At 34.7% G+C, this 14,209-nt stretch overlaps 2 protein-coding genes across 3 annotated transcripts; one reads left to right on the top strand and one right to left on the bottom strand.

Annotated features, from left to right (window-relative positions):
* Positions 1-143: 143 nt before the first annotated feature.
* Positions 144-12,835, bottom strand: LOC127239689 (uncharacterized). Of its 2 annotated transcripts, XM_051257950.1 has the most exons (11): positions 12,644-12,835; positions 10,540-12,552; positions 9,179-9,424; positions 8,452-8,717; positions 8,133-8,344; positions 7,104-7,371; positions 6,476-6,685; positions 2,426-2,590; positions 2,131-2,342; positions 1,367-1,634; positions 144-540 (listed from the first exon to the last, which is right to left on the bottom strand). In XM_051257950.1, exons 3-11 carry the CDS (start codon positions 9,198-9,200, stop codon positions 244-246), a joined length of 1,920 nt encoding a protein of 639 aa, XP_051113907.1. In that variant the 5' UTR covers positions 9,201-9,424; positions 10,540-12,552; positions 12,644-12,835; the 3' UTR covers positions 144-243. The 2 variants fall into 2 exon arrangements, with proteins under 2 accessions (XP_051113907.1, XP_051113906.1); XM_051257949.1 differs by lacking the exons at positions 6,476-6,685; positions 7,104-7,371; positions 8,133-8,344; ... (2 more) ...; positions 10,540-12,552; positions 12,644-12,835 and adding an exon at positions 3,053-3,272 and having other exon boundaries at positions 2,426-2,691.
* Positions 10,768-14,156, top strand: LOC127239715 (subtilisin-like protease SBT4.15). Its single transcript, XM_051257993.1, has 11 exons — positions 10,768-10,881; positions 11,010-11,098; positions 11,260-11,357; positions 11,448-11,591; positions 11,838-11,943; positions 12,021-12,528; positions 12,602-12,702; positions 12,788-13,006; positions 13,087-13,195; positions 13,272-13,485; positions 13,606-14,156. The coding sequence occupies exons 1-11, from the start codon at positions 10,768-10,770 to the stop codon at positions 14,154-14,156; spliced, it is 2,253 nt and encodes a 750-aa protein (XP_051113950.1).
* Positions 14,157-14,209: the final 53 nt, after the last annotated feature.

Genomic DNA, 14,209 nt, shown 5'->3' on the forward strand with positions numbered 1-14,209 from the left:
CTTGCCCTTGCTTTTTTTGTATAAAAGTGTATAATCATTTTTCAAAAACAGGAAAGTGACATGTATGTGGGACGAACAGAAACGGCAACGTGGACATAGTACGTGGGACAGAGGGAGTATTTACTTTGGAATTCAACGTTCCATAATAAAAATATATATACTTTCTAACCGGATAAAGAGAGTATTAACATAATATAAATACATCACATACCAATTGTCCACACGACGCATAAATGATCGTTTTCAAGCTACTAGGGATTGAATGATTTTCTCGGGCATTCCGTCGGCGCATGGAAACATGTGGCCAACGCTAGGTACCTCATGATACCGAATCCACGGCAGCCGACGGGCAATTTCGCGCTGCAGTGTGACGGGGACAAGGAGATCCTCGTCTCCCTGCCATAGGTGCACTCTGCTGGTTTCATTTTCCGGGAAAGGATTTGTGAGCTCCGTGGGGTCGAATTCCCATCTGCCGAACCCGAATGCCATATCACGGTGGACAGAGACGTACTCGCCTTGTTGCCTTACCTGCGGCTGAATCTGTTCGTGCCAAATGTTAGAGTTTACACAGGACAAGAAATGTCGATTAAAGATGTACAGAGAAATTAAAATCTCCAAGAAATAAAAATTTAATGTTCGCGACTCACAGTTTTTCACTCGATTATTTCAATTCTCATACCAGAATTTAGTCATTTGTAGAGCGGTTAAATAAGTCGAGCGAGCTCAAATATTTGTTGTTTGAGCAAATCAATACATGCTCGACTTGGCTCATTTAAGATTCGAACTAAAACGATGGTTCGAGCTCAGCTTGTTAGGCTTGATTTCAAACTCAAATTCGGCTTGCAAAACTCGAACTCCAGTTCGAGTTCGACTCAAATTTTATACTTCTTATATATATTTTTCAATATATAAATTAACTAAATATAAATTTTGTTATAAAAAATTATATATATTATATTAGTATATAAAATAGTACAAATATATATATTATTAACGATCTCAATTGAACTATTCGCAAGCCAAGGTCGAGCTCAACTCGTTGACAAAAATAATAATTTTCAAGTTCAAGTTCAAACTCAGCTCGTTCGTTTTTATAAACAAGTTGAGTCAGAATTGTTAATGAGCCGAGTCGAGTTTGGATCGCAACCTATTCAGTTCGTTTAATAGCTCTAGTAATCCGTTACCGAAGCCTACGTACAATTCTAAATAGAATGATCAATGATGCTATACGAAGAACGCAATAAATGGCGTGCTGAAAATTCCTAAAACTACTAATAATCTCGACCCATATGTTCAATTTTGCGGCAAAAAGCATTCTTGAATCTCATTATGTCCAAATTATAAAAATAACGAACGATTCGATTACCTGGAGGCGCTCTCTCCTCGCAACGAGTTTGGGGATAAGCTCCAAGTCATGGCGAGAAAAAACTTTAGGAGTGAAATCGAGAAGACTAAAACAAGGAAAAAGCTTTTGAGTATTCCACCAGTAGACAAGCCAAGGCATGTAGTGAGCTACACGAAGCGCCCACTGGTCCTGCAGAAGCATCCCCTTGTATGCTTCTCCTGACAGGTTCGAAGGAACTCCCGGCCACCAATAATTCACCACCGGCGCTAGTAGAGCTGCTCCAGCCAATCTGTATGACGCAACAACAAACATCAATTTCTACAAGAATGGCTTTTTAAGCAAATTAATAGAGCTGTTGAACGATCCAAACCGTTCATGAACTCGACTCAATTTAAACTCATTCACGAATATAAACAAGCTGAACAACTGAACCTTAGAATATTTGTTAAAATGACATATTTGTAATATATATGTATATATATGAAATAATGAATTAAAATAAATAAATAAAATATCATATATATATATATGGATTAAAAAATAAAATAATAGGCCAAACAAACAAGCTTGAACGAGTTTAATCGGATTGAACACAAACACAAGTTCAAACAATGAAATTGTTTAACAAACCGACCATGAACCCTACAAACAAGCTCAAATGTTTAACGAACAGATATGGGCCTTGTTCTTTAAGGTTAACAAACGAACACAAATATTTAAAATTTTGTTCGATCCCGCTTTAAGCAAATATAACTAAACCAAATTGGATTCCACCATGAATGTACCTGTGAGGGATATACTTAAGACATGTCCAGACGATCCCTCCACCCATGGAAAATCCGACGACGTAGAATTTAGATCCTAATCCTAGCTGATCAGCAAGCTCCTCAATATCAAATGCCGTGGTTTTAATCGATGATTTTGGATTAGGATCACTCTCTCCATGACCATGCCTATCAAATGAGACGAAGTAGAGTCCATGGCTTTCGGCGATTTCCTGTAAACAAATGAAACAGAGTTAGTCAATACTACGCATTTGTGATGAAGAAATTGTTCATAGAAAGCTTGAAATTCGACTACCGGACAGAGTTCTTCGGTTAGGCATAAAGCATCATGCCTACACGAATCGAAACCATGAACAAAAACGATTTTATGCTTTGCAATTTCCTTCGGAACGCCAAATTCTCTGTAGGCCAAATACCGGCCGTCCTTAAGCTGTATTCTCGTCGAGGTGACCGGAGGACCGCCGTCGGAGCCACAAATTTTCGGTGGAGGAGGCCGTGCTGTTTGATATGCCCAAGCAAGCAAAGCAACAATGGAAAATAAAAGAACCTTCGTCACGATACCTGAAATAATTTTATTGGATTCATTACGAGCAAATGAGCTTTCACTGCGGGGAATTCGATCAATAGGAAATGCCTTGAGCAGCCATAGCCAAATCGATTGTATGTGCAGTTAGTGTAATTGAAGTTAAGTAAGAAAAAATCCAAACATGAAAGCACCATTTCGATCAATTAGGAAATAGCAAGCGATGATAATCAGACTAGGGTATCTTTCCGCCGCGACCGTACAATTACATCACCGCGAAATTCAAAATCGAAATTGAAGAAGAGCAAACTTAGGTCAATACGAACGAAAAAAATTTAGAATCGTTAATCACCACATAATTGCGCCAATCAGACACTAAATTGTATCTTCAAAGCTTACCAGACATTCTCGACGGAGGAGCTGATATCTTCCTGGCCGCTCCGGCTGCCAATTTGAGCTCGAAATAGCGAATGAACAGACGATGATTTAGAGGAAACAAATGGTCGACTTTTCGCTTCGAAAACTTACAGATAGCATCCAAGTCAGGAGCGACAAGGAAGAAAAACAAGCGGCCATCGCCATCGCTACCAGCTTCCCATAAATGCTCAGATACTTTGAATTAGGAGACTTTCGCAATAGGTCAAAGATAGAGACTGTAGAAAAAATAAACAAATAAAAATAAATAATCATATTAAATCATATATATATATAAGATTAAATATTTAATAATTTTTTAATTATTTGTAAAATTTTATAAGTCCCGGTCTCGGAAGAGAAGGCATTACGAGCTATTCGTGGAAGTAAAACTTAATTAATATATATAGGGTAAATTATACAATACCTATTGTGTTTTACTAAAAATCTGTCTTTTATTTCTTGTGTAAAATTTTTTGTGTTAATATAAATGACAAGTAAAGACTTAAATTACAAAGTTTAATATAAATAAAAAATACAAAATATTTTAAATAATTTTTTTGAATAGAATAATTAATTAATTAATTAATCTTTCATTTTATAATTTTTGAAACAAATTGTTATATAATTTTTATGAAAACTATAATAATAAATGATTAATCAATTATTTACTTATTTTTTTATTAAAAAAATTATTTAAAATATTTTTTATTTTTTATTTGTATAAAACTTGCTTAATTTAGTTCTTTTATTATAATCAAATATCAGTTTTGACAAGAGAGTGTTTCGTGCAAATTTTACATTAACATAAAGGATTTCACCCAATAAATAAAACATAAGGTGTTTTGTGCATTTTTACTAAAAACACGTAAGGATATTATATAATTTACCCTATATATATATATAACAATAAAAGTGAATTTTTTATTTATGATATCGAAAGATAAAAGAAAATTTATACTTAAAAGAAGTAAAATACTTTATTTAGCTCCAATTCAAAGTCAAAGTAATTTAAGCTATATTAACATTTTTATCTTTGTATGTTCAAAAGAAAAAATATATATATATTTAAAAAATTTAAGAATATTTTATTGTTTATACATTGATTGTTTTTATTATAACAAGAAATAAATATTTTTGTGTTGAATATACAAAAATAATAAAATAGGAACATTAAATGGAAACAAATAAAGTACATTTTTAGTTTCTATATAAATTAGTTGATGTAAAATTGGTCTTATTAGATTTCTTTCATATAAAATTAGTTTCATTTCAACACATTCACCTAAATTGATTTTTTTAATACTCAGGTTTGTTTATACTAGTATATTTTTAGAATTGTGCTATTACTTATTTCTTTTAAATATTATATAAAATATATTTTTTATTGTAAAATATCACATGAAATTATAATTTTTTATTATTTCAAATTTTTTTGAATTTTTTTTAAAAAAAATTGTCTAAGCAGAGCCAAAATTCGTGGATGTAATCGTTGCGTTGCATAAATTCACGCGGCATCAAACGTATTTGTCCGTATACATCAAGAACACGGTTAGATTTCTCATCATATATGATCGCATATTTTATAAATGCAACCAAAAATACATAGTCATATTAATTAACACACAATCATAGTTGTATATTAGAAAATACCGTTTTGTTATTTAATATAAGGTCATATGTCGCAAAATACACGTATATACTTGTATATCTAAAAAAAGCGACTATATTTTTTAATATACAGTCATCTATGTTAAAAACAAAACAAAAATATAGAAAAAATTACAACTATACATGATTTCATATTTCATATAACATGATTATTATTTAATACATGGTCATGGTCGTATATCTAAAAAATAAAATCATATTTCAAACACACATAGTCATGGACATTGACATATTTGATGTCACATATGCCCTAATAAAGGTTATGTCAATAAAGTCGGTTGAAATTATAACAAAATGAATAAATATAACACTAATTTTGCATTATATATATAACATAATTTTTATTCTTTTATTTATAACATAAAAATTTGTTGTTACTATTTTCCGAACGCGATCTGGATAAATTCTAAATCGAATCTACTCTTCACTACCGAATCATTCTTTACGGAATTATAATATAACTAATTTTAGATATTTTATTGTAAAATGTGAGAAATTATGAAAACAATACTTTGAGTGGTATTTTATACTCCCTCCGTCCACAAACTAATGTCCTACTTTTCTATTTGGGATGTCCAACAACTATTGTCCTATTTCATTTTTTAAACACGAATTTTACATTTTTACCGTTCATTCATTTATTATTTTTAATCTCTACCATACAATTAATGACAAATTTGTCAATTCACAACAAGACAATCACATAAAACTGTGCAAATATTGTCTAGAAATTGGAATGAGGGAGTATTTTTTAAAAAAATTTGATATGTTGTTTTAAGTTGGTTTGTTTATTATTTGAAATATTAAAAAAAATCTATTACTTAATTTCAAAACAAAAATTGAAGTAGTATTTGTTCTTATAAAATGTTTTATTAAAATATTATTTAAACTAGATTTTAAATTCAAATAAAAACTAAACAAATTCTTTACTTTGTATTTTTATTGTTAGATGTATTATATATTTTACATAAACTTTTTGGGGAAATTCATATGGAAACAGAAGTATTGAATTTTAAAAGTAGACTCTATTTAGATATAAAAATAAAAAGTTTTTAATGTGATATTTTAAAATAAATAACAACAAAATTTTCAATTTTTGTCTATAACAATAAAATCAGTACAATATATTGTGTGTTCTTTTTCGATTTTTTTTTATATTTTTATTTTGAGTTTGTTTGTTAATTGTTTTAAGTTAAAATATATTTTTTTATACATATAAAATTCGTATTCGATCTGAAATATTACAATCAAGTATGTAATATTTTTAATAAAATATAAAAATAAAAATAAAAATAATTGTTTAATTCACTACTAATAATAACAATAATAGTGAGTAGGCACAATATTCTTAGTGTGGAAATTAAGTTGGGAATTTTGACAAGGCTTCCTTGGAATTATTTTTACTTTTCAGTGCCATGCCGGTCAATTTTATGCGCTCTCTACCCAAATTTTTTATTATTTTTTATTTAAAATAATATTATATTTGATCTTTCTAAATATATTTTATAAAAGTATTCCAAAACTAAAAAAATGAAGACAATATTTTTAAGTACGGAGTAATATATAATATTTTTTTATTATTAATATTTTGACAGTAATCATAGTTTAATTTATTCAAATGAGAGATACTGCAATATTATTATAACCTCACTAGATTTTAGTTCATGGCAAAAGTGAGAGAATGATCTTTTCCGACATACCATCGGCGCAGGGGAACAGATGGCCGGCGCCGGCGACTTCATGATACTCTATCCACGGCAGCCGACCGGCGATGTAGCGCTGCAGCTCGACGGGGCAAAGAAGGTCCTCGTCTCCCTGCCATAGGTGCACTCGACTATCCGCAAATGGATTCTCCAGCTCCGTCGGATCGAACTCCCACTTGCTGCTGAACCCAATCGCCAGATCGCGATGGAGGGACTCGAACTCGCCTTGTTGACTCACTTGCGACTGAAAAATTCAAAATCCAAAAAAGAAGTTATAGGAAATCGTAAATATTACTTAGTAAAAAAAGATAAATTCAAAGAGAACGAAACGTTAAAAATGTTCAGTTTGGGAGCCGAGTTAGAAATGTTTGCCCTGTCATTTGTATGGCTGCAGTTACTATGCCGAATTTAAAAATTCAGGAAAATGTTGACCAATTAAATCAGTATGGTGTAGATTTGATCGAGTCTATAAAAATATATGTTGATTATTCAAATTGCTGATTTAATTGAATCAAACCTTATATGCATAACTGTCAGCATTATTTCAATCAACACACTATGTGTAATATTAATTGAAACAACATGATGTTTGTCTTATTTATGATGTCTTCACCCAATTAGCACAGTAACTATTCTCCATTTGTATCGAACAACACAATTACCTGATAAGTTGCTCGTAATGAATGGCCTTCTTGAATAATATCCATGTCTTGGCGAGAGAAAATTTTCGGGCTATGATCAATTAAATATAGACGAGGGAAGAGCTTTTGAGTGTTCCACCAATAGATAAGCCATGGGGCGTAGTGAGCGATGCAAAGCGCCCACTTGTCAGGTAGAGTCAGCCGATTGAATACTTGTCCCGACAAGTTTGAAGGCAAGCCGCGCCACCAATAGTTCACCACTGGCGCGAGTATTGCTGCTCCGGCTAATCTGTTTAGTCGAATCTACAAGAGTTAATTTCAGTGAACCTAGCAAGCTCAAAGAAAGAAATAAAAAGGGTTGCTTGTTCGAAGATACACTTTCACATTGTTCACATTTGTTCAATCTAAAAAGGGTCCGATGTAAAATTTATTTTTGCATTTAAAACTCACAGTTAAAAGAGTTATTTTGCTAGCTAAGCTACTTAGAAGCTTGTTGTAAGACTTGAACTGAACATTTTAATTATAATAACGAGTCGAGCTTGAAATTGAAAAAAGAAATGATCGGATCTAACAGATCCAATAAATTCGATAAGATAGTAAATATATATATATATAATATGATCCACAAAGATCAAGCTCGACAATAGACAATAGCAATAAGTAAGCTTCGACTCGACAAAAGGTCTAGACGAGTTAAAAAAAAGAAAATACTCAGACTTGCACGAATAACAACTCTAAATTCACATACACTTTGGTTTTGTTTAGTTTGCACTCCAAAACCAACTTTTTTTCCATTCAAATCGCACAATTTTCAACAAAAATAAACTATTTATTATAACAAAATATAACATCAAACTATTATTTAAACGAAAACTTAAATCAGACCCAAACAAAACAAATCTTTACGGTGTGTTTGATTTGTGTTTTGTTAGTTTTGTTTCTGTTGAAAACATACAGCAAGACAAACAAAAGCTTGATTTTTTTGTTTAAAATCCCAAAACACCAAAATCCACAGCCAAAACAAAAATACAAGATCCACAAGAAATGCACCTGTGAGGGATGTAATTGAGGCAAGCCCAGGCAATCTCTCCACCCATGGAGAATCCAATCAAGTAGAACTTCGATCCTAATCCCAGCTGATCGGCAAGCTCCTCAATGTCGAATGCAATACTCTTAAATGTTTGTTTAGGGTGCGGATCACTCTCTCCATAGCCAGGTCTGTCGAATGAAACGATGTAGAGTCCGCGGCTCTCAATGATTTCCTGCAATCAATCAAATTCAAGTTAAGTGCGACATAACCAAACCAGGCAAATGCTCTGTTTTACCAATGAAAAATGGTGGAAAGCATAGAATAAGGGAAGGTTCTTACAGGGGACAGGTATTGAGTAATGCACGAAACATCATGCCTACAAGAACCAAAGCCATGAACAAATACGATTTTGTGCTTTGCATTTTCCTTGGGAACACCTGATTCTTTGTAGGCCAGATGTCGCCCATCCTTGAGCCGAATTCTCGAAGCTGTAACTGGAGGACCGTTTTTGGAGCCGCATATTTTTGGTGGAGGCGGCACCGCTGCCTGAAAGGCCCAAGCCAGCAGCCCCACAAAGCAAACTAATAGAAGCTTCGTAACAATCCCTGCACCATTTTAATTGCATAGTAGATCGAATATAGATCTATGACACTAAGCTAAGCTAAAGGTCACTGCAATTAAATAATGTAATGTTTGCATTAGATTGAAAGCAAAAGGCTATAAATTAGAATGTAATCCTTATTGGTTAACTGCATTAAGGTGTTAGAATCACTCACCTGCTAAACAGAAGACTTCTATCAATGTACAGTCACTGATAATCAAATTAGGGGTCAAATGATTCACAAGCTATCAGCGCCAATTACATGAAGAAAAAAAAAACACGAAAATCGCCCAAAATTTCAAAATCCTCAATTCTCAAAACCAATTTCACAACTCTTAGCCGTTATTTAGCAGAAGAATTATTAAAAATAAAAACACTATCATTGATCCGAAATTAAACAGTATTCAATCGGAAAACTAAAATTACGGGGAAACTGAGAGGAAGGGAGAAGTAACCAAAGCTCACCAGAGAGTTGCGAAGGATCCATCAGCTCGATAAGCTCCGCGTATGCGGATATCTTCGAACCAACTCCTCCAGCATTTCATTTTATGCTCCGAGAAGCAGAACAACGAGTTCCCCAGGACGAACAGGTTTACCCGAAACATTTGGTTGAGCCTTTGCATGGAACAGCAAGAGATCGAAAGGCAAAAGTTTCCAGAACGAGCAAAGCATCAAAACATCTGCTCTGCACTCGCTCGCCATGTCTGTATACTACAAAGAAGAATGAATGAACGTGCCTGTAAAAAGCATCGCATAATTTGTACGCCTACATCACATGCATCTATGACGCACAAACATTTGAAGAATTGGAGTAAAAACCATATCGCTTGGTCTGGATTTGAATTTGTGATTAGAGTAAATAATGGAGTATATTTTTTATTATGATCATACCTAATGAATATTGGTTAATTAGTTTAAATCATAATCTTATAAATATTTTCTTCTTAAGACATGACTCGGTGGTTTGGACAAAGCCTTTAATAACATGTGAAATTTTTGAAAAAAAAAAAATTAATAATAATTAATTGCATTAATTAATAAAATAAATTAATTAATAATTAATTGCATTAATTACAAAGTCCATTCGTAGACATTGTCCAAAGTAAACAATAAAATAAATAAATACTTAGTTTATATGGCTATATAAATACCTGGTGTCCCAACTTAACAGTATGTCATTTTTATTATTCAAAAATATACTATTATAGTAAAATAATTTATATATAAATATCAAATTCTTTATAATTTTTACAAAATATTTATATATATATTTCATTTCCGATGGAAGAAGTATATTATTATATTTTAAAATTATTCCAATTATCATTCTATTAAAAAATTTAAAGTAAGGTCATAATAATAATAAAATAAAAAAATTAAATGAGATTCTCAAAAAAATAAAAATAAGAAACAAATCCGGAGCACCATATTGGTGGGCCCACACCAAAAACTAGATACGAAATAGACGGGCCTCACTATAGACGAGAAATAGCCCAACCCCTTGCATGGGTTAAAAGGGTTCTATAGTAAACGGTTTTAGCAAGGACCCATGTGTACGGCAGATATGTGTGCCTGCTGCATTGCATTTTTCGGCGAACTAGTCATCTCATGAGAAATAATAATAATAATAATAATAATAAATAATAATAATAATAATAATGATGATGATAATAATAATAATAATAAATAATAATAATAATAATAATAATAATAATGATGATAATAATAATAATAATAATAAAAGGGATTTTCGATGAACTAACTCATTCTACGAACATGCAATGCAGTTCAACAATTATAGGAGTTAGAAAATACGAATATAATACCTATTATTGATCGGGAACGAACTGAAGAAGCTTTCAAATGTGGCAATGCATGGAATTAGGGCTTCTCGTGGACAATCTCTTTACATGTCACGCCAATCCCATCCATTATTCTGGGCAATATACTCTCTCACCTGTATTCCCGGGAATACACACACACACAATCTATACATATATATATATATATATAAATGTTACACTATACACCTGCAGTAAAACACAGACACAGAGATGGGCAGTAGAGTGATGAAGTTATCACAGAAGCTACCATTCTTAGCAACATTCTTGTGCATATGCCTCAATACAGCCACTATCACTATTGCTTCTAGTGCCAATGAAAGACAGGTACGTTTTTCATCCTACAGTACATATTATCATATCTCTGTTTATTTACAGTTTGATTTTCAATCATTTATGCAATATGGTAAATTCATGTGGATACACATTTGACAAATAATATATGTATGTGACAGGTATACATTGTGTACATGGGAGAAGTGCAAGAGGAGAGAACAATATTGATGGATGCACACCACAGCCTTCTTACTGAAACTATTGGAGAGTAAATAAATCACACCTCTACTATACTATTATGCACAGCATTACTGCAATACCAATACCGAGCATACGAATATCAAAATAACTGAAATTAAATCAGCTACCATTATATATCACTTCTTATAACGTAAGTGTTCTAACAAAACATCCTCCTACCAATTTTAGTGAAAAGATAGCTAGGGACAGTAAGATACATAGCTACGGAAGAAGCTTCAATGGGTTCGCAGCCCGACTGCTGCCTCACGAAGCAGAGTTACTGTCCAGTACGTTGATATACAGTTACTCTTGTCGCATTTTATTGCAAATATTTCTACCACAACTAAAATACCAAAATGTGTACTTGTGTTTTCCAGAAAAAGAAGGCGTTATCTCAGTATTTCCTAATAGAGTGCAGCATCTCCTCACGACGAGGTCGTGGGATTTCATTGGGGTGCGTAAAGAACTGAAGAGAAATTATCTCATCGAGAGCAATATAATAGTTGGTCTACTTGACACAGGTATTCACTAACAACTGCAAATAAATCATTCTTGAAATAAAGTTCAACTAGTTCCTAATTATACACCGAGAGCCATTTTGATATCATTAAGTCTCAAAGTTTAATCGATTACCAAGAAATGATAGAGTCCTACTACTTGGGCTCTTCTTCTTCCTACAGTCACATGAACATTATTTTCGACGTGGCTTTTCTTGCTACCCGAATTTGATTATCATCTAATTTACTCCTACATTTGTCTTATGGAAGGTGTGTGGATTGAATCCAAAAGTTTCAACGATAAAGGGTTAGGACCTCCTCCAAGGAAATGGAAGGGCACTTGTGTAAAAGGTGTAAACTTCACAGGTTGCAACAAGTACGTTCCATTCCTATCTAAAACTCTTAAGAGAAGAATCAGATTCACGACTAATAAATCTCTAAAACCTTTCACAGAAAGGTGATCGGGGCACAATACTTTGATATTAACCAGCGTATTACACCGGAAGAGGCTACCCCAGTGGACACTGAAGGGCACGGCACCCACACAGCATCCACCGCAGCTGGCATAGCTGTGGAGGGTGCAAGCCTATACGGCATTGGAGAAGGCACTGCACGTGGTGGAGTGCCATCTGCTCGTATAGCAAGTTACAAAGTGTGTTGGGGAATCGGGTGCGAGGATGTAAACATCCTAGCAGGATTCGATGCAGCCATCGATGATGGAGTGGATATTATATCAGCATCTATAGGAGGGATGGCGAGAAGTCTAACTCAAGATCCTATAGCTATTGGATCATTCCATGCAGCTAAGAAAGGAATACTTACAGTGTGCGCGGGAGGGAATGAAGGGCCCGATATGGAAACAATCCAGAATGTTGCGCCATGGATCCTAACAGTGGCAGCTAGCACCACCGACAGGAGGCTCGAGGCCATCGTCAAGTTGGGGAATGGAGACACCATTTCTGTATGTTTCTCTTCACCTCTTGAACTGCATACGATTCATTTACTGATTATGCTGATTTTATAAACTCTGGCAGGGGATGGCAATTAACACGTATGAGCCTCAGAAGGAATTCTACCCTTTGACAAGCGGCGCTCATGCAGGAAATGTCAGTGGAGATATTTTGGGAAATGTCAGGTACGTACTGGAACAGATCACTCAGTTGGAGAATGGATGCCAACTTCTCCTTCAATTAGACTGATTTAGTCGTGTGCCATTGCAGTGCCTGTGACATTGGGACACTGAGCGCAGACAAAGTGAAAGGGAAGATTGTGTTTTGCCAGGGAGCAGGTTCCGAAACTATCATCCAAGATCTGGGAGGCATCGGCACCATCATGACCTACAATGACAACCCCGACTTTGCAGCCGCTCCAGCTACCATGGGAAGCTATGTCAGTTTTGGAGGTGGTCAAAGAATTGAAAAGTACATCAACTCCACAAGGTGAGTTGCAATCCACAACAAAAAACGTTCGAATATGAGAAGGAGATGAAATCTAATCTAACAAAAGTTACCTCTTACAGTTCAGCACAAGCTGTCATATACAAAACAAGGGCTGTCAATGCAGTGGGGCCGGCCATAGCTTCCTTTTCATCTAGAGGACCTCAAGCATTATGCCCTGCCATACTCAAGGTAATTAGCCATGTCTCCAACTAAAAAGACTATAGCCTGTTTTCCCTTTTTCATCGCTCTTTGGAAATGCACACAGCCCGATCTCGCTGCACCTGGAGTCAACATATTGGCGGCCTACTCAGGACTCACGACACTTACTGGACAAGAAGATGATCAAAGAGTGGTAGATTATAACATAGCTTCCGGGACATCAATGGCTTGCCCACATGTCTCCGGCGCTGCTGCCTTTGTCAAATCCTTCCATCCAAACTGGTCACCTGCTGCTATCAAATCAGCTCTGATGACCACAAGTACTTATGCTTCTTCCCCTCCTTCCTTGATTGTATCTCACCCGAGCGACCACTTTTCCGAGCAATCTCTTCTATCTTCCTAATAGTTGAGAAACTAACTTTGAAATACACTTGTTGCAGCCAAAAGAATGAAGATAAAGCCAGTGGGGGCTGAATTAGCATCAGGATCTGGACTAATCCGTCCAATGGCAGCATTGCATCCCGGCCTGGTTTATGATGTTGACACAACCTCCTATCTAAGTTATCTCTGCAAACAAGGCTACAAAGACAGTGACATTGCTCTGCTAATGGGAAGCAAAAGTTTTAACTGCTCAAATATTCCACAAGCGAAAGGAGCAGATGGCCTCAACTATCCTTCAATGCACGTCCAAGTCAACAGTACCGAATCCACCATCTCGGCCACATTTTACCGTGAGGTGACTAATGTTGGATTTCCCATATCGGTATACAAAGCTACAGTTAAGCCTCCAAAGGGTCTTTCCATCTCAGTGACACCAGACATTTTGATATTTAATCACCTTTACCAGAAGTTGTGCTTCAAAGTGACAGTGACCGGCGGGTTCAGCCTCAGAAAGTCATGGTATCTCTCCGGGTCATTAACCTGGACTGACTTCAGGCACCGTGTAAGAAGCCCTATATTTGTTTCCCCCTATACAACTTTGTATAGTTAATCCATTGTTGATGTCCTTTCTGTGGAAATTCAACCTGCTATTCAACCATCAGT

The sequence above is a fragment of the Andrographis paniculata genome, unplaced genomic scaffold, assembly GCF_009805555.1.
Source record: "Andrographis paniculata isolate CXL003 unplaced genomic scaffold, ASM980555v1 Contig78END, whole genome shotgun sequence".
NCBI lineage: Eukaryota > Viridiplantae > Streptophyta > Magnoliopsida > Lamiales > Acanthaceae > Andrographis > Andrographis paniculata.

What these genes read in the sequence shown, in the direction of transcription:
- LOC127239689 (XM_051257950.1), bottom strand. Translation starts at nt 9,200, where the DNA reads ATGGATCCTTCGCAACTCTCTG. An exon ending in CGTGGATAGAGTATCATGAA is followed by an intron (nt 2,591 to 6,475) that starts GTCGCCGGCGCC and finishes GGCTCCGACGGC; the next exon opens with GGTCCTCCGGTCACCTCGAC. An exon ending in TAACCGAAGAACTCTGTCCG is followed by an intron (nt 2,343 to 2,425) that starts GTAGTCGAATTT and finishes ATTTGTTTACAG; the next exon opens with GAAATCGCCGAAAGCCATGG.
- LOC127239715 (XM_051257993.1), top strand. Translation starts at nt 10,768, where the DNA reads ATGGGCAGTAGAGTGATGAAGTTATCACAGAAGCTACCATTCTTAGCA. An exon ending in CTAGTGCCAATGAAAGACAG is followed by an intron (nt 10,882 to 11,009) that starts GTACGTTTTTCA and finishes TGTATGTGACAG; the next exon opens with GTATACATTGTGTACATGGG. An exon ending in GATATTTTGGGAAATGTCAG is followed by an intron (nt 12,703 to 12,787) that starts GTACGTACTGGA and finishes GTGCCATTGCAG; the next exon opens with TGCCTGTGACATTGGGACAC.